Source organism: Malaclemys terrapin, chromosome 1 (genome assembly GCF_027887155.1).
Source record: "Malaclemys terrapin pileata isolate rMalTer1 chromosome 1, rMalTer1.hap1, whole genome shotgun sequence".
NCBI classification, from domain to species: domain Eukaryota; kingdom Metazoa; phylum Chordata; order Testudines; family Emydidae; genus Malaclemys; species Malaclemys terrapin.
Window position 1 is genome coordinate 153,857,184 of NC_071505.1, and position 20,879 is coordinate 153,878,062.

The 20,879-nt window shown below is 45.3% G+C and overlaps 1 protein-coding gene across 1 annotated transcript in view; it reads left to right on the plus strand.

Moving 5' to 3' along the window:
• CCDC80 (coiled-coil domain containing 80) overlaps window positions 1-20,597 on the plus strand; it is a 37,530-nt gene extending 16,933 nt beyond the window's left edge. The window contains exons 4-8 of the mRNA XM_054044222.1: window positions 1,212-1,348; window positions 1,983-2,131; window positions 7,694-7,797; window positions 12,765-12,845; window positions 14,455-20,597. Of these exons, the coding sequence (XP_053900197.1) occupies window positions 1,212-1,348; window positions 1,983-2,131; window positions 7,694-7,797; window positions 12,765-12,845; window positions 14,455-14,801 (818 nt within the window). The 3' untranslated portion in view covers window positions 14,802-20,597. The remainder of the gene's footprint in view (window positions 1-1,211; window positions 1,349-1,982; window positions 2,132-7,693; window positions 7,798-12,764; window positions 12,846-14,454) is intronic.
• Window positions 20,598-20,879: the final 282 nt, after the last annotated feature.

Consider the following 20,879-nt stretch of genomic DNA (forward strand, 5'->3'; position numbering starts at 1 on the left):
GCCTCCTTTACAGAAACTATACAAAACACTGCAGGAATGCTATTGTGTAGTGGAGTGTTTTAGATCGTTGCTGCAGTACTATAGAACAGCACTATTGACACTGTGGCTGAGATTGAGATGATGATGACATTGCTATTTCAAATCTTTTTTATGTCACCTGGCTAAACCTTTATAATGGACTGAAATTTTTTATGGTTTCTTATGGTCACTTCTTAGAAGCAATTTTTTTTATTTTTCTGGTGCGTATGTGAAAGTGTCTGCAGGATCAGTTTGGTCACTTTGGTTATTCAGATGTAGGAAAACAAAAATAATGTTTTCACTTGTTAAAAATCTTTTCCGCTGTTTGAGATTTTGGTTAGTTTAGTTTTACTTTGGGGGGGGAGGGGCTGCATGTGGATAACTCAAAGATGCTTTCTTTTCAAAATGAAAATACTGTCTCTGTGTTTTAGCAAGCCTTTTTGAATGTCTTCTGTGATCGCAGTAGAGATGAGTGTATTTACATAATCAGGCTTGACCTGCAGACCTTGCTTTTTCAATTGTTGAGTGCTGGCATGGGGAAGTGTGTGTGTGTATGATCAGTAGGTGGCACTCAGTAGCAAATCAGTACCCCAACATGGCACTAAAGGACTGGACCTGCTGCCTTTTGGATGAAACAAAACAGCAATCCTGGTCACTTGTGGTCATTAAAGATCCCATGTCAATTTTTGCAAGAATTGGGATGTTAACTCAGGAATCCTAACCAAAATCCAACTGTGTTAACTGTATTTTACAGTTTTAAATTCTCTGTGCTGTTTTATTTGGATATGTTATTTTTCATAGAATGTTGTGGTGCACTGTTAAATAATCACTACATACCATTCCAGAAGTGACTGCATTTCCATAGTTGTGAAATATCTGTGAAGATCTTTGAGTTCCTTCAGGATAAACTACACATGGCCTCGATTTTCAAAAGTGACTAGCAATTTTGGATGTTCAGCTTAAGATACCTTTAAGGGGCCTGATTTTCAGAAGGTGGGGACTGAAAATCAGTCCCCTTTACGGTGCCGCAAATTGGGCAGCCAAAATCACTTCCCTTTTGAAAACTATGGCCCGTTATGACTAGCAAGAGGGAGAGTGGGTGATGTTTGGGTCCCTTTTGTGTGACTTACATGATGAAACTGATGAGTTTGCTCTGTGATTCCATGTTTATCAGCAGTTTATTTGCTTTTAAGATAATGAGAAGCCCATGAAGGTGGTAGAGGATGATGACCTAGTGGACCAGCACCTCATCAATGAGCTGAGGAAAGAATATGGGATGACCTACAATGACTTCTTCATGGTGCTGACGGATATTGACATGAGAGTCAAGGTGGGGAGTTGAGCTCTTTGAACATAAAGGCATTGGAAAGCAGAAATATGCTGTGGACTGTTATGAGATGCACGAGAGAGGCTGGTTCAGGGCCTTGCCATTAGTTGGAGGGTTATAAGGGTTTCATCAGCTAGAAGGTGGACAGCATGGGAGATTGACAGCAAACGGGAAGGGTGGAAGGCACAGTCCATCTTTTCAAGATGGGGGAACTCCAGTGGGAGGTCTGTGTGTGTGCTGGGATGGTGCTCTGGCAACTCACCACAAGCATAAAACTACCTCTATCAGAGGAGCTGAATGCAGCACACGATGTCCTGAAATGCAGCCTGGGGCTGCCATGGGATATCATGACACAACACGCTGATGCTGCATCATATATGAATGATGTTCTAGGACACAGCACGATACTGCAAGATAACCTGATTCTAGTGAGTTGTGTGCAGTGTCTTGACACACAAGTTTGTCCTACAAGGCAAACACTTAAAGCTGGAATCCTAGGAATAGTCCAGTTCCTCACACTCAGACTCTGTGAAATCAGAGACAGTTTCCACCCTCTCTATCTCTTCTGGCAGTGGCATGTTATGTGCTTAAGGGCTTTGCTTGTAATTTGACCTATTCTTTACCTTTTATTTTATAGCAATATTATGAAGTGCCCATTGCAATGAAGTCAATATTTGATTTCGTTGACACCTTCCAGTCACGAATCAAAGATATGGAAAAGCAGAAGAGGGAAGGTATTGTCTGCAAAGATGACAAGAAACAGTCCCTGGAAAACTTCTTATCCAGGTATTACTTTCAGCACTGACCTGTTTCTAGCTGCTAGTGATAATTAATCATATTTAAAATATCTGGCATACTTTATTTTTAAGGAAAGAGGTTTTTTTAATAGACTTCACAATATTGATCATGTCCAGCAAAGTAATGAGATTTAACCACAGTTAACTCTGATGCAGCTGCAGCATACTCTTGTGGAGAGTAGAGCCCTGGAAATGGGGTCTCCTGGGTTCTGTTTCCACAGGCTCACTGCACAGTCTTAGCCAAGACACTTCACTTTTCTGTGTCTGTTTCCACAGATAAAGTTAATCTGCTTCACAGGGGCAAGGGAGGATTAATTAGCTCATGTTTGTGCAATGCTTTGAACCTGTTAAGCTCTAGAATAGCATTGCAGTGTTTCTGTACTTCAGTCGCTGGACGCCACACGCGACAATCTCATTATTTCAGTTGCAACTCCTTCTGTGCAGTTCAGATCACGGACTCCATTTTCCCTAATGTCTTTCTTATCATGTCTGAAATAATTCTGCCTTTCTTTGCCCAGTGTTAGTCACCAGCCAGTATAAAAGAGCTGCTAATGCCTCCTGGAAAACATCTGAAAAAACCTGCCTAGAGAGACGGCTTTGCTCATGTAGTCTGTATATTCTGTATTACTCTTCTCCCCACAAGGCAAAACCCCTGAGTGTAAAATGTGCCTGGACTTTGGAGAAATTCAGATCTGAAGTTAAATGTTGCAGCTCTGGCCCATCTCCATTACTGGGTGATCTGCACAAAAATGAGATCTCCTGTTGTTCAGGATTTCATCTGCTGCTGCTGCATATTCCTCCCCTACCATCAAAATCCTCAGTTTGTGCTCTTATGCCTGATTGCTATGAAAATGACTGAGAGGACATTGAGGATTGTGACTCCAAGGGAGAATAAGCAGCCGGGAGAGGTGAATGCATAAGTCATTGGTTCTTTTTTCTGAGGGCCACTTCCTCAGAGAAAGCGAGTGAGAGCCTTTACCAGATCCACCACATCTCCAAACTCCCCCATTCCCCTCCTGCTTGGCTCTCAGAATGACTCATTCTATACCACCAAGAAGAACCGCACTTTGGGAACAGCTGTCCTAGGCAATAAAGAGGCTGTATACTTGCAGAGAAGGAAGCCACAAAATTGTGTTTCCCTAAAAATAGTCCTAGTAATAAAAAACAACAGTTGAAGAGAAAGGCAGAAATAGAGGATCTATAAACACAACTGTCTCCAAAGATGTTTTTGTTTTCTAGGAAGTGAGAATCAATGGGTCTTTAAAGGGTGGATAGATCGTGCCAGTCACTGAATCTGGCCTGGCCCTCAGCAGGGCTCATTTTGTTTTGTCCATAAACTACCTCTCCCTGTGAATGAAACTGCCAGAACTGAGTCACCCCCTGCTGTCTCTCATCAGGGAAGTCAATTAAACTGTAAATATCATTCTTAATTTGCGTCAATGGCATGGAAGGAAACCACTAGTCAGAGCTGTCTTTGGGAACCCTTGAAACCCACAGATGTTCGTGGGGAGTGTCCATTTGGAGCGGGGACCAGTCCCAATTTAACACAGGATATTTGACTATGCTGTCTGAGCTCACTGCCCGGACGGAGACCATTGACCTCCCTTGCAGACTAATGTAGAGAATGGAGGGTGGTTGTAGGGAAAAGAGGTTGAAGGTCTGGATACAAAGCTGCCTGGAGGCTCTCAGATTCCAAATGCCAGGCCTGCTGTTTATCAGAAATAAGGCCCTGGTGAAGAGGTATGTGGGTGCCAGTCCCTTACTAACTGTGGGAAGCACTGTATTGTCAATTATCTTCATCCTTGCACAGCTGAAGGCTCATGGTACAGGTTCCTTGGTAAAGTCCATCCTCAAACATCTACACTGGCGATGACAGCATAGGCTGAGTGAGTGATTCATTCCAGCAGAGCCAGAGGCTTGGGCTGAGTCAGGCCGGTACTTGGATGGAAGACCACGGGAAAAGGGGACTCAGTGTATCAGACATGTTTGTGCATCAGAACTGCGGCTACTCTTCCGTCTCCTGTAGAACTTCTCCCTCCGGCCTTGCTCCAATTCTGCCCCCACTGTTTTTTATGAATTAACTTTGTGAATCTTTTTCTTAAATAAACAACTCCTGCAAGAGGCTCTCATCATTTATGAGCCAAATTCCAGCCTGATTTACACCTTAGTCCATGTGGCTGCATGGGTAGGTGCCATGGCAGAATCTAATCCAAAATTTCCATCCTAAGCCCCTACTTATAGCTAGGATGGGGCTTTTCCCATGTTAAGTTTTGAAAATATCACAAAGGAGATTTTTGGATTATTTTTTTTAAAGGGTGACATGATTTTTCCCTTTCTTTCACTCTGCCCACGCACTCCCACATAGGCTTCCTCCTGCCAGCAGGGCACGCTTCAGGGCTTAAGGCTCCCTCCCAGGAATCTCTCTCTTCAGTCTTACTGGAATGAAGAAATCAGGCCATTGATTGCCAAACCACCAGACCAGCTGGTTAGGAGCTGCCCTCGATTTCTTCACCATGCTCCATGGGGAAACGGATCCAAAGCCCATTAAAGGCAGTGGAAAGACTACAGCTACCTGACTAGCTGGTCTGCTGATGAGGTAATGGGCCTGGGTGGGGAAGCAGGGCCATTACCTCATCAGCAGACCAGCTAGTCAGGAGCTGGCTTGCATCTCTTTGCTATGCAATATGGCTGAGGAACTCAGCCATTGCTTCATCAGCTGGCATCAATAGCCTAAAAAACAATGTAACTTGTTTTTTTACTTAAAATAAAAAAGTCACAACAGCAACTCCCTGCCCCAACAAAAGTCCTGGCTTTTGTCCCAGAAGGCCATGCTGTGACACAAGCACTGGCCTACTTAGACCCTCCCCAGAAAATTACCATGCGCGTAGACCTTTCTTTTTGGACTCAGCTCAAAAATTTCAAAAAGACAATCAACTAATTCAGAGTTACCTGTGAATGGCGACACTGACAGGTTTTGAAGCTTTGGGATGTCTTACAGGCTTGTATCATACTGCTCAAAGTAAATACCGTTGTTATTATTACGTATTATAGCAACATCTGCCTCCATTTAAAAGAGCATTTCCTGGCACAAAAATATCCCTGCAGTTTTGTGAATTCTTTTAAACCTAATTAGTTTTGGATGGGGAGGCACCTTTACGGAAAAAAGTGTTGTTTTAAAATACTAAGTAACCTTTCATTTAGGTTTTTGAGACTGGTTACAAATCTTTCCCCGTCACCACCCTTCTTGGATAAGACAATGCCAGGTGGTCCTCACAGTGAAATGTTCAGTTAGAAGGAGCAGCTCTAATCCATATACAAACTGTCTGACTGCAACCTGTTGGAGCTCTTCTAGCAGCATAGAACAGCTTGAAAGCTAACGTGTATTGTAAGAAATTCAATGGTGATTTTTCTGTCCCAGTCTGAAATACAATTCCCAGTGCCATTATATTAACTAGAGATGGCAATGGGTAAAGATCTTGACATTTGGAGGGTCAAGTTGGCTGAGCATTCAAAATTCAGATGCTTAGTCAAGATGTTTGGATATGCAAAATTGAGATCAGGCTTTATCCTCTTCCACTCCTGGATAGAACTGGGAACAACATAGATATGAGAATTAGAGATGAAACTGAACTCCTAAATCCAGCACCCCCAAATATTGAGTGTGTTCAGACCTGGACCCTCAAGGTACATCTAGCCTATATTCCTCTACTGCAGAGGTTCCCAAACGCTGGTCTGTGGAACACCTGATTCTGGTCCACAGGGAGCTGGCTAGTCACATGGTGCTGGCTCCTCCTTGTTCCAACTGCTAAAATGAAGCCAAGAGTACACTCAATATTTTTCTCTCGTAGCTATATATATGGCTCCCATTACCCCACTATCTGAGCATCTCACAGTCTTTATCACATTTACTGTCCCAACACCCCTCTGAGGTAGAGCAGTGCTATTACCCACATTATACAGGATGAAGAACTGAGGCAGAGAGAGAGAGAGAGAGAGACTAAAATAACTTACCCCAAGGTTACACAGGAAAGCCAGGGTGGAGCAGGGACCTGAACCCATGTCTCCTAAGTCAGCACGTTAAATCACTAGACCATTGTTCCTCTCATCCTCCTTTTCCATGGAAAAAAATGCTCTAGTTGCCACAGGGACATTGTACTCATATATGGGAGGGGGGAGGTGGTTTGTACATTCATGAATGTTGGGAGGGAGGTGATCATGGCAAACAGGAGCAGAGGAGATAAGCCCTTTATTAAGACGTGGGCCACACTATGAAATTAATGGAGAATCCCAGCTGTAAATGGGATGAACCAAAGTCCTAGATCTGAACACTACCTGAACTTTGAGACAACTCAGGTCTGGATACAAACTTTGCAGCTCAGGCTCCATCTCTAATTTGAATACAAATAATGAATGAAAATATTGACCAAACATTTGCGAACCTTCATAAACATATGGCTTGAATTTGGTTCTAGATTCAAATCTAAATTGGAGAATGGCGTGTGGGGGGAGAGCTTGGGTTTATTTTTAAGATGCTTTGCCCATCCCCTGTTTCTCATTCTTCATCTCTTGCCTTCTTTCCCTGCTTCCTGGAGCACAGTGATATGCAGACCTCAGTATTAAGGAGTCAAATTAGCAATGAACATTACCCACACCAGCCACAGTAGTGTGAATAATGGGGGAAATATTTAGTTTTTTATATATTATTCTCACAACAAATAAGTTAATAACTTAGTGCAAGTTGATAGCTTAATAACATAGTAAAAGTATCCTGATTGGTTAATAACAGACTGGTTAATCGTTAAATCACACAGTGTTTTAATATTATATCCTGCAAAGAGTTGCAGGAGACACATTAAAGAGCCACTTGTGGTTAAAAGCCGCAGTCTGAGTATCAGTGCTGTAGCACATCTCCTCTAAGCTCTCAAAGTCGTCATCTGTTTTGCAGCTGGTGGTGTAATTTCCAACTTGGGTAGACATACACATGCTAGTTTTGATCAAGCTAGTGCACTAAAAATAGCCATGTAGCTGTGGCAGTGTGATGGGCTAGCCACCCAAGTACGTACCTAGGATCTCAGATAGGACTGTAGTCGGGGCAACTAGCCCATGCTGCTGCCAGTGCCACTGTTATTTTTAAGCACACTAGCTTACCAAACCTACCTCTAGCTGCAGTATAGACATACCCCCAAATATGAACTATGGAGCAATAATGAAAGCTGAGTTAAGCTGTTTTTCTATAGTTCTATAACCCCCCTAAGCAAGTTAGGGGAGCACATTCAGCACCTAAGTTAACACTAACAAACCTTTTAAAAATGCTTCCCCACTAGAGATGGGTGGGAATTTTCCTTCAAAATGATGCTCCCTTAGGAGCAAGATGCATTGTGCATCATGTGAGTCACAGTAGCGTCCAATGGGCCCCCTTGGCTGCTCCATAAAGCACTTTGAAGGCTGTGAAATACCATATCTACTCTGACCCCTCAATTAAAAACAATGCACAGGGTGCTTGAGGCAGCACAGAACAATGCTTCTCTGTTGTGTTCTCATCTCTTTCCAGATTCCGATGGAGGAGGAGGCTGCTGGTGATCTCTGCTCCCAACGACGAGGACTGGGCCTATTCCCAGCAGCTTTCTGCCCTCAGTGGACAGGCCTGTAATTTTGGTAAGTCAGACTGTATTACGCTCTTGCTCCCCATACCACATCTTTCCGGAGTGCCATTTGGGGATGGATTCCTTCACTCAGATCTAAACCCAGACAGTCTGAGGAGGTCTGTCCAACTGAAAACTTAACCGAATCCACCCAGCTAGGGATGGAAGAAGACAAACCTCTGACATGAACCTTAGTAACCGCTGCCACCCAAGCATACTGTTGAGGATGCTGATCCCTCCTCTGAAATCCCTCATTTAGGTTAGGGAAGAGTTAAGCCCCTTCAGACTCTCTCTCTGATGGGCATTTTAGCAATAGAACAGCCCTGGGCTTGTCCATCTTCTTGTCACAACTCAGCAAATTAGTGGTATAAGCAAGTTGTGCTTATAGGAACCAATCATCAGCCCAGGTTTCAGAGTAGCAGCCGTGTTAGTCTGTATCCGCAAAAAGAAGAACAGGAGTACTTGTGGCACCTTAGAGACTAACAAATTTATTAGAGCATAAGCTTTCGTGGACTACAGCCCACTTCTTCGGATGCATATAGAATGGAACATATATTGAGGAGATATATATACACACATACAGAGAGCATAAACAGGTGGGAGTTGTCTTACCAACTCTGAGAGGCCAATTAATTAAGAGAAAAAAAACTTTTGAAGTGATAATCAAGCTAGCCTAGTACAGACAGTTTGATAAGAAAGTGTGAGAATACTTACAAGGGGAGATAGATTCAATGTTTGTAATGGCTCAGCCATTCCCAGTCCTTATTCAAACCGGAGTTGATTGTGTCTAGTTTGCATATCAATTCTAGCTCAGCAGTCTCTCATTGGAGTCTGTTTTTGAAGTTTTTCTGTTGTAATATAGCCACCCGCAGGTCTGTCACTGAATGACCAGACAGGTTAAAGTGTTCTCCCACTGGTTTTTGAGTATTTTGATTCCTGATGTCAGATTTGTGTCCATTAATTCTTTTGCGTAGAGACTGTCCAGTTTGGCCAATGTACATGGCATGTTCCATTCTATATGCATCCGAAGAAGTGGGCTGTAGTCCATGAAAGCTTATGCTCTAATAAATTTGTTAGTCTCTAAGGTGCCACAAATCATCAGCCCAGTACAGAGCCAGGATGGGCAGCAAGGAGATGCATGGAAGGATGGCGAGAGCTATGTTTTTCTTTCCTTCCTCATCCCAACTATGTAAAGCATCTTCATGGAGGCCACTTCAGCCCCTTAGCACGAAGAGCCCTCAGGGCGCCTATAGCCTTACTGGAAAGGAAGAGCTAGAGGATCCATGCAGTGGGGGCTCCCTCAGCTCTGCCTATTCCCTGTCCTACCCCTAACAGCCATGTAAATGGAGCAAGTACACCACTGCCCAGCTTTCTGGTGCGTAGCCTCCTCCATGCATCATAGCTCCACACTGTCTGGAGTCTTCTGTGCAGCTGTACTGACAAGGGCTAGATTTTTTCCCTGTTGAACGGCGATGTAGTGGAATGCCTACTGTAGCAGAAGTCTCCAACTGTTTCACTGAATGTCACTGGTGCCTGAATAAACAGGGATCCACACAATGTCACTTAAGGTATGTCTTCACTACCGGCCGGATCGGCGGGCAGCGATCGATCCAGCAGGGATTGATTTATCGTGTCTAGTCTAGACGCAATAAATCGATCCCCGAGCGCTCTCCCGTCGACTCCTGCACTCCAGCTCGGTGAGAGGTGCAGGCGGAGTAGACGGAAGAGCGGCAACAGTTGACTCACCGTAGTGAAGACACCACAGTAAGTCAATCTAAGTATGTCGACTTCAGCTACGTTTTTCACGTAACTGAAGTTGCATAACTTAGATCGATCTCCCCACAGTGTAGATCAGGCCTTACAGAGTCACTCTCTTAATCGCAGTCTCACTGTAATACATACCCTCAGCCGCTTCCATTTCCCTTGATACCAAATTAGTGTGTGATGTGGAACCTTGTCACATACTTTCTGAAGATCTGCATACAGCCACTATTCACTTAACTCTCTTCCCTTTTTTGGGGATATCCTTAAGGAATTCAAGAACGTTAATAAGGCATGACCCTCCTTTTTTCCTCATGCCATGGTTGAATATCCTAAATCAAGTTGTGCATTTCCAAGCATCCTGCCTCTGGGTCACTAGAATAGTAGCTTCCAGGACTCTTCCCAGTATAGAAAGAGGTGCCTCACTAACTGGGACCCTGGTGCGTCTCCATGATTTTTTCTCAAAGACAGCATTCCAATCCTCTGTCTAAAAAAGAAAAAATGGACGCCTGATTTAATCTGATCCACGTAGTAATTTCCCACTTGAGGGCTACAGGTTATGTTACCTCCAAACAGTTTGCCACTGTACATCTTATGAATAAGCACATTATTCTCTGCATGCTGACTTTTTCATGCATTTGGTGGGGTTCTCTCTTCATTTCTTTCCACTGATTTAAAATAAATCTCTCACTACTCTTTGGATCTCCTGAGATTTTTTGCAAACGGAGGTAACAAAATCTCATGCATCAAGGCACGAAGAGTGGGATTCACAAATATATTTAAGGACCTAATTCCCCTTGATTTCAATGGAAGATAGGTACCTGAAATACCTTTGTGAATCTCACCCCAACAACTGCTCCATGGGTCAGGAAGGAGTTTTCATCCCCATGAGCAGGGTTGCACAACTGGTCAGGAGTAATTAGAAGGGGGTGATTTTCCCTTCTTTGATACTTCTATTGCCAAAGGCAGGATACCAGACTAAGATGGATCAATGGTCTGATCCAGCATGGCCGGACACTCCCCTAGAGGGCTATGAGATTAGATGGACCACTGGGTTGATCTGGTATGGCGGGGGTGTGGGGGTGGGGTACTGGACTCATGGTCTGATACAGTAACATAGTTTTGCTTTGCACCTGGTGATGGTCTCTGACCATCCTTCCAGTATTAGGAGATCAACATGACACTTCTAAAGCTGCCTGATCAGTTACCAGACCCTACAGCTTCTTCCCTTGAGATTATTCACCCTGCCCCTCACAACCTAAGTTCCCTGTAAACTGCACGGCTGCACAGCAGCACATTTAGCACCACACAGGAGCTCAGGGAACCCGCCTATCCGGGACCAGCCGCAGTGCCCCTCCCCCAGCCCCAACTCAGTCCTGGACCTGCGTGGCTGGGGCACCCCGGCCCCAGCCCAGCCCTGGCCCAGCCCTATCCCCTGGCCCCAGCCCCGGAGCTGCCGCAGCAGGGAGAGGCACCTCTCCCTGCCAGCCTAGGTGCTGCTGGGGGGGGGGGGGGGAGATAGAGAGCTGGGAGGGAGTCCTTTCTCCCCCCCATAGCCCTGGAGCACCCTTCTGCACTTCAAACCCCTCATCCCTGGCCCCACCCCAGAGCCTGCACCCACAGCCAGAGCCCTCACGCCCTGACACACCCCAGCCCTCTGCCCCAGCCTCACCCCAGAGCCCCTCCCCAAACCTCTGCCCCAGCCCTGAGCCCCTCATCCCCAGCTTGCACCCCCGCAAACACCCCAACCCTCTGCCCCATCCCTGAGCCCCTCATCTCCGGACTCACCCCAGAGCCTGCCCCCCACCCCAGAGCCCACACCCCAAGCCAGAGCCCTCACACCCCTACCCTCTGCCCAAATTCTGAGCCCGTCATTCCTGGTCCCACCCCAGAGCCCACACTCCCAGCCAGAGCCCTGACACCCTGCACATCAATCCTCTGCCCCAGCCCTAAGCCCCCTCCGACACTCCAAACCCCTCGGCCCCACCCCCACCACATGAATTTTGTATGTGCACCTACATATTGGTGCACATACAAAATTCATTCTGCACATGTATGGGGAAAATTAGAGGGAACACTGCTCACAATCCATGCATTTAAAGCCAAGGGGCAGAGCGTATGCTCCCTAATTTGGGGAAATTATGAGCAATTTATAAAAGTGAGCAGTAAATTGCATCTGCCCAGCTTACCTGCCTTAACACGAATGCCCTAGTGGCTTTGTGCCAGGGTGAGCTGAGGTTCTAATATTTGTCTTTGTTTATATTTACTTTGTTCACAGGTTGTTGGTTTTTTTTTTTAATGACTTAGAGCAAAATCCTGCAGATCTTAGTTGTTGGCAGTTTTGACTGAGTAGAGCCATGGTGGAGGCCAAAACAACATGAGAGCTGCTCTTCCCATGGCATTTCAATTCCTGGGTGGCGGAACTAATACAAGATCACCAACTCACATGTTGTTTGGACCTCATAAAAGACTCTCTGAGTCAAACAATAAACACAAGTACGGAGCTATTGTTATGTATCCCTGACCAGAGATGTGCAGGAGCTATTCTGTACTCTGGTTTATGCAAGTGTAAGAACATTAGCAGAAAATTTAGGGAACAACTTAAAAGGCTGGGCCTGGGACAAGAGGGCTCCTTCGTTCAGCCTCTGAAGAAACCATCCATGCACATGCCAGGAGACTCCATGACCGCTACTGCAGTAGCATCCACCTGCCATGTGTCCCTCTTGGTGCACCTCACCCACCCCACTTCCCTCACCCGCAAACCCACTTCCCATTGTGTGGGAAAAGTAAGTTATGCCCACAGAGTTGGCCTATGCAATTCCCCAGTGTGCCGGTCCCCTCTGTGGTTGCCTTCTCATGCAGCAGAACCACATTGGCTGCTCCTGTGTCTCTGCTTTCACAATGTAAGTTGCACGCTGCCTGTATGGATTAGTTTAGCCCCAAATTCCAACCCCTGATTAAGCTCACCATGCCACAGAATTATTTCAGGGAAATTCTACGGCCTGTGTTACGCAGGAGGTCAGACTAGACTATCAGAACGGTTGCTTCAGTCTATGGCTCACGTGCAGCACTCCTATTGAAATCAGTGACAGTCCCTGCACAGAAGGGTGGGATTGGACCCCAACAAACAAGCATGGATCTGGACAGTTAAAATAACATCTGTCCATGACTGAGTGGAAAGATCTGGTGTCACCCAAAGCCTCTCTCGTTCCTTTGCAGGTCTGCGCCACATAACTATCCTCAAGCTGCTAGGACTCGGGGAAGAGATCGGTGGTGTCTTAGAACTGTATCCCATCAATGGTGAGAAATGGTTTCCCAGTCTTTAATGACTGCTCATGAAGGGCACATACACAGCACTGTGTGTTTTTAAGGGGCAGCTGGGACCTTTGCTTGAAAGCGTGGTAAGAGGCACAGCTATGACTAGAATTAAAGCACATTTTCTAACTTTCATAACATTCCTGTTTAAGAGACGCTGCCAGGATAAAAATGATGGGCCTGAGCCTGAAAGGTGCAGCCAGGGCCATCCTTAAGGATACGCAGAATACGCAGCTGCGTAGGGCACCATGAAATTTGGGGTACCAAATTGCCCCAAATTTCATGGTGCCCTATGCAGCTGTGTGCTTCGATGTGGCAGCGCCGGCAGCCAGCCCCATCCCCCAGCTGGCCCCACTGTGGGTTCCTAGGGGCGTGCGGGGCCCAGAACAACTCCCTCTGCCCCTGCGCTGCCCCTACCCCAACCCTTCTCCCAAGCCCCCTCCCTCAGCGACGGACGCAGCCCAAGGGATTAGCGGGGGGACCTGGTGCTGGCAGCACGGGTCAGGCCTACCCCTGCATTCATCGGCAGTGGTGGGAAGCAGAGCGCCCTAGCCCGCTCCACTCCGCTGGCTCCCTGCTGTGTCGCTCCGCTTCCTGCCACCGGTGAGTGCGCGGGGGGTGGAAGGGTGGACCCCTTCCCCCAAGCCTCTTCCCCCGAGCAACACGGCTGGGGCAGGGGGAGCAGAGCAGGCTGGGGATGGGTCGTTCCGCTTCCTGATGCTGGCACCAGGCCCCCCACTAATCCCCCGGGCCGCTCTGGGCCTGTGGGGGCCCCCAAAGCAGCCCCCACACCTCCTGCTTCCGCAGCCCCGCCGGCCTTGAGCGCAGCCTAGACCCTCTGCCCGGGAGGGGGGCGCTTGGGCTGTATAGGGACGGAGCTGGGTGCAGCATGTCTGTAGCTCCCACTGAAGTCAAAATAGAGTGGGTCAAATGCACTCTTCTCCTCGCCCCCTCCGGCGCCAAAGGGGTGTCCATACCATTACCTCCTATAAGGCTTAAGGAGAAGCTAATAAAGCACAGTCACAGCTACTTCTCATGTGTAGGCCTCTGGCTTCATTCAAGGTTCCTTTCATCATCAAGTCCTTGCTTCCTTCAGTGCCACAAGGCCCACACGGGGTTAGCCTTGCACTAGAGATCTCACTACCACAGCACATGTTGGAGGCAGGGAGCTTTTCGGCTACGTACCCCTATTAAATACATCCACCAAAGGAGAGGTGAAAACAGGGAGGAACCTCACCACCTTGCTCTCTTTTGGGGTATATAACCACTGCCCCAAATTGCATGGAATATCAGACATGTGCGTGAGTGTGTGATTATATCGCCCTCTGTTGGCTACAGCCTGCAGAACAAATAAAACCCTACTGAAACAAATAAATTCTTCTTCTGCTCACATGACAGTGACCTGTGTTTTTGGAAACAAGGAGGTCCTGAAGTCAATCTCTGCTGAGGAGGGTTGTGAGATCCTTACATTGACCAGGATCTTTTACAGAGGGCAGTAAAATAGGAAGAAAAGGCCACAGGGCATACTTTCCAAATTATCATTTAGCTGGGCAACCAAAACACCAGCATTGTTCCTGATTCTGTCCTTTTCTAGGAAGCTCCAATGTGGAGCGAGAAGATGTCCCTGCTAACCTGGTGAAAGACATCCGCAATTATTTCCAAATCAGCCCTGAATATTTCTCCATGCTTCTGGTTGGGAAAGATGGAAACGTCAAATCCTGGTACCCTTCCCCAATGTGGTCCATGGTGATCGTGTATGATTTGATCGATTCCATGCAGCTTCGGCGACAGGAAATGGCAATTCAGCAATCACTTGGCATGCGATGCCCAGAAGATGAGTATGGTGGGTATGGTTACCATAGCTATCACCAGGGATACCAGGAAGGTTACCAAGATGACTACCGTCACCATGAAAGTTACCACCATGGATACCCGTACTAAAAAGAGCAACTTAACCTTTGACTGCTGTCTCTTGCCTGCATCCTAATAGCTGTTCAAGCCGCAAGTGGCCAGACATGGAAATTCTTCTCAAGCCACCTAAATGCCCATGCCTCTTTCTTTCAGTATTCAGTCAAGGGCCTAAATAAACATTGTATTTGCCGTTTTGAAAATCCACAAGCCTTTAAGTGAAATATTTCAAACCAGTAGCACTGATGCTTTTAAGCAGTAAAGACTCCTTTATATTTTTTAACCCCTGTAATCAGAGGGCATCACCAGTTGCAGTTTGTTTGCATTAAACAAAAAACAAAATCTTTCCCCCGCCCTTTCAGCCACGGACCTCATACTGTAGCCAGGACACAAACTGTACAATAGACATTGTAACACTTTATATATTTTTTTCCAAGGAGAAAAACAAAGCATATTTATTGGAAAGTGAGAATTTTGTGTCATGCTGATGAACAGACACAGAGGATCACACCACAGGACTTTCCCGAGAAAGGAGATTTTAGGAAAGAAGTGTGGGGCAGGTTTGCTTTTATAATATTTTTTTAAAAAACCCTTTTGAAATGCCTTGTCTAAAAAGACTGCATCTCTTTTATAACAGATCAGCTTTGTACTTAGCTGAGTTTCATCCATAACCTACCAAAATGTAACCTTAAGGGTTGCTAAAGGATTTGATACAATACAGCAGAAAAAGCTCTGAACAAGAAATCTTGCTGCATGTCACTATTTCTTTAGCTGGGGTTCTTGCTCCATGAGACAATTAAATCCATCCTAGCTACAGCTCTGCTTAAGCCAGAGCTGTAAGCTAGCAGGGTTCGAATTCTAGGTGGTTGAAAAAAAATGGAATTTTGGCAGAAAAGGAAGAAATTTCTCAAAAATATTTGTGAACATTTTTACTTGCTTTTCAACCAGCAATTTCTAATAACATTTTGGTGAAAATTCCATCTCCGGAGCCAGTTAGATATTTTTACAAAAATTTTCATCTTTCAAATTCCTTCTCCACCCTCCCGCACCCCTCCCAAAAGGACAATTATTTTTTACAAAAATGTTTATGAAAATTTGGACCTGCTTATTCAGCTAGCTCTGCTTCTGCTATGGTTTCTGTAACTAGCATGCTCACTGGTTTTTTTTTTTTTTTTTTTTGAGACCTGTACTAGTCACACTATGCCATAGGCAATAACTCCTGGGTACCAATCTTCTATCCTATTGTTTTGTAACATACAGTCTAAAAATATGAACTCCACCTACGGTGACCAGATGTCCCAATTTTATTGGGACAGTCCTGATTTGGGGGACTTTTTCTTATATAGGCTCCTATGACCCCCCCACCCCCGTCCCAATTTTTTACCCTTGCTGCCTGGTCACCCTAACTCCACCCTAGTCAAGGAAACTGTGTTAGAATATAGGGGCTTGGAAAAATTAATTCCTAGAGAGCTCTAACCAACTCCCATTCAAATCAATGGGAAGGAGTCTATCTACTCTTTTAATGAGAGTTGAATCAGGCCTTTAACCCTTAAGGGCCCTACAGCAAGATTCAGGAATATCCCAATGAGAAGGCCTCATGCAAGATGTATCTGATTTAGTGGCTGCATAGTGGTCACTGCCATGATGGAAGGCACATCTAGGTGACCTTTAATCCTCACTGATTATACAGAAACTTGATATCATGATACACATCCCACCCATCACTCTTAGGGATACATTTGGAAAAGGATTCTTATCAGTGGTCAGAACCACAAGGTAGAAACAAGTGGGAGCCAAAGTACAACCCACAGTGTGACATTAAGCAAGTAGTTGGAAATCTTTGTCTCCCCAGATGAGAACAAACTTTGGTAAAACAAGGGCTTCACTGAAAACCAGGTGTTTTCCTTAGAAACCATCTCAAAAAGTCCAGCCTTGTATGCTAGTTCTGGATAGGGTGACCAGATGTCCCAATTTTATAGCAACAGTCCTGATATTCGGGGCTTTTTCTTATAAAGGTGCCTATTACCTCCCAGCCCCTGTACCGATTTTTCACACTTGCTATCTGGTCACCCCAGTTCTGGGTCATCCTGATAAGCACAGGAAGAGTGAAACATTGCCAGAAAGCCCAACTGGCTTCTGAAGCAGGCTTCCCTCAGCACCAGGATTCCCAGTCACCTTCTGGAGCAGGCTTTCCTCAGTGCCATGAGGCCTAGTCATCATGGGGTTAGTTTGACACTCACATCCAGATCCTCAAAGGTCTGTAGGTGCTTAATCCTGTTCAAATCAATGGGAGTTAAAGATATTTAGGCACCTGAGGATCTGGGTCTCACTGTCTAGGTAGGGAATGGTAATTGGGGCTTGCTGGTAAAGGGTGGCCCTGGAAGGAGCCATCTTGAAAAGACTGTTTACTTTGTAACTTCTATCTTTCAAGTTTGCTATTGCCTGCAGCAATTCAGCAGCTGAAGTGGAGGGGGAAAAGATTTTTTTTTAAAAAGGCAAGAAGGAATGATAAAAAATAATGAGCCAGACTGAAGCACGTCTTAGAGGAAAGTCTATGATGTCCTATGGCTCAGTTTAAGAAAATAAGTACTGATTGCCTTAATGCAAAACGGTCAGCTGCTTAATCGTCTTGGCCTAAGGCAGAAGTAGGGTAAGATACACCAGATGTTTCTCTAACACTTACATCCTTTAGATGAAAGATGATGCCATTTTAAGGAGATTTCTCAGTCATTTAAAACATTTCCAGGTCTTTGTATTTTTGCAATGACTCTAAATGAATGCACAGTAAATCATGAGTTAGCAGAAAGATCCAGTGTTGGGGTGGGGGAGAAGGTACTTAACGTGCCAAAACAAATGGAAAAGTTCGACCAAATAGGCAAGATCCTGAGAATTTAAAATTGTGTATGCACCAGATGCTGATCCTGTCACTCTATGGGTTTAGCACTGAAGTCGAGATAGGTATGTGGCTGTCAATGTATAGAGACTGGTCCAAACAAAGTCTGCATCTGAATACCGGCAAGATTTAGGATTTTTCTTAACGTGGATCTAAATTTTGGTGCTGACTCCTATTTCTAATAGACCAAACCTAACTTCCCTTTCTGAACAACTTGAAATGTTGAGGGATGAGGTTTCATATCCAGAGCAGGTCTGAATTTTGCACCTTAACAAGTCCCCTGGGCAGAAAACTTGGTTAACCTGGAGCTAAGGTTGAAATAATCTATCCCATAGTTAGCCAAAAAAACCCTTAAGCGAATATTGTACCTTTCTCAAACACCCCCCTCCCCCCCCACACACACATACACACAAACATTAGAAAGCTGGAAACTTCCAAATTAAGGTTCCACTTTACCAAAAACAAAAATAGCCCCAAACATTTGAAAGTATGTTGTTAGTCTCACAAACAACCTTAACGCGGCCATTCTCTAGCAGCACTCTGAGAACAAGCGGAAACAGAGACATGCTTAGCTATCCATCATGCAGGTATATTATGTTCATATTTCTATGCCTGTTAATGAAGCAATCCTTCATGGTAGATAGAGAACGATGTTTTGGAGTTTCTGAATGTTTGCAGGAGTCATAGGATTTTAGGTCATTTTTCCTATGGCTCTCTCCTATCACCAATGCTGTTGTGTTTGGATTCACAATACTGATGAAATTTACCAAAGGAAACACTATTTTCAAATATTTTTTTTTTAAAGAAAAAGAAACAAAAACCTCTCAACTTCAAAGCGCTGCCTATGCAGCTATTTTTAGAGCACTAGCGTGAGTCTGAGGCTGTTGACCAGGGCTAGGATGCTCACTGCCACGGACCATGTAGATGTACCCCAAATAACACAGCTTGGAATGGTCTTCGGACATAATGCTCTCTGCCCAATTTATTTGTCAGAGGCCATGTGGCAGAAGTCAATGTTCTGCTCAGCCATTGCTCTCCTAAAGCACTCTGTCATTTGTGAGAGAAACATTGTGAAGGATGGCATTCACACCATCCTCGACAATGCTGCACATTTACTCACTGCAGTGTAAATGAAAATGTATGCCCATTTCTGGGTGGGAGCCAATGTTCCTATTGCTGCACAGACGAGGTATGTCTCCCTCCCATTAGTAAGTTATCTACTTCTCTCTCCAATTCAAGAGAACCTCACTAAGGGCCCCATCCAGCTCTCTTGAAGTTAATGGAAAGACTTCCTCAAGAGTTGGATTTGGCCCTAATATCCCAAAGTCTGCCCTTCCTTGGAGTTGCAGACACATGGATTGGTGTATCTCTACAGTTACATACCTGATGTCTCCATATGGTTAGACCTGGTGTAGATACATCAAGCATGGAAGCATCATTCAATTTTCTTACAGATTTTTCAACCAAGATTTTAGGATGTGGAAGGCCTCTCCATCTCGCCGGACTCTGCACTTCCTCCTCTGGCAGTGGCGGGGCCTGGGTTAAATCAGCCCCACTTTAGACAGTGTTTGTTCTCCCGCTCCATGTTCTCTTATCAGTCCTTTCAAAGTAGGCCTGAAGACAGGACCAAGGACGGTTCCTCCACCAAACAAAAAGGAACCAATTTACAAACACAAAGCAAAAGGGGAATACCTTTCCCATGCCCTCTTTGCTGGGGGAGGTGGGGGGGGAGGGAGGTGTCCTGCTGTTGAGCCCGGGGTGTCAGTCCTTCCCCTAAACAGGCAATCCACCTTGGGGGTTTCCCATGGTAGGGAGGAGAGCAGCCTCTCACCCTGGAGAAGCCTATCTCCCTGCTGCCATTAGCCCGGCAACAGCTTCTCTCTCCTCCCCCTCTCTAATCAGAGGAGGGGCTTTTCAAGGTCACAGGCAGCCCTTAATTGGACTCAGGTGTCCCTAATGGACCTGAGGTAACCTCTTCGCAGTTTATAGGAAAAAAGGCTCACATACCTGCCTTCCATGACTCTCTTGCAGCTGCCCAGCTTAACTTTGTCACGTGGGAAACTTGGAATAATAATACCTAGCTCTTATATAGCACTTTTCATCAGCAGATTTCAAGGTGCTTTACAAAGGTCAGTATCATTACCTCCACTTTACAGATGGCAAAACTGAGGCATAAGGAGGGGACACGACTTGCCCAAGGTCACCCAACAGGTCAGTGGCAGAGCTGGGAATTGAACCCAGGTCTCCTGAGTGCCACTCCATCCTCTAGCCATTAGACTATACTGCCACCACTACACTAAGCACATTTTATAAAGTTCAGAAATGGCTTTTCTCCATCTCATTTGTCTTCAGACAGAAATCTCAGGCAGGGAGGCCGAAAGCGTAGTTTTGGAGACCGTCTGAACTGGTTTGATCTTCAGTCTCTAGAGGTGTTGGGCTGATTTATATGCTCAGACTTTGCATGTGGGAAAACTCTCTGGAAAAGTTTATGTAAAAGCTGTCACTCTCCTTTAAATGAAATATAATCTAAAGCTAATGGTTCCATATGTTGTTCTTGGAAGCATCATTCTAAGGTTGACAGCTATCATGTTCGCAAAAGACAGGAAATTCAGGCACATACTGTATACTGCAAAGATGCATGTCATGGAAAGCAATGAAATGTGTCTTAAAGCCACTGAAATTTTAACAGTTAAGGTGTTTTGTGCATTAATGGTTTCCCTTCCCAAAACAGGCCATCGCCCATCAATGAAAATATGCATCTGGAAACTGCATTTAAATGTGTTTTCCTGTTACATTCTGTACAGGTTAAAGCAGGCAGGATTCTCTCTTTGTTAACGAGCTACCGTAAGAGTATAGAAAATATGAGTCTGGTTGTGAAGTTTCACATCTAAGTGTCACTTAGAAAGTAATGGCTAATAAATAAATCACAACCATGATTTGTGAGTTTTTGTCTGACTCTTTAAAATACACTAGAGAAAGGGCACTGCTCCCCTCAGGAGGAACATTTTTAAAAGCGAGGAACTAGAATACTACTTTTACATGCACACTGCTTTTCATCCAAGTGTCTCAAAATGCTTTAACAACTATTAAGACCCAGATTCCTAGACAGTAGCCTGGACTGTACACCAATATAATATGGAAGTAAGAGAAAGAGGTAAGTCGCCATCCTCCTGATGCCCCGGCATGGGCAATCCAGACCATGGGTCCAAGGATGCCGA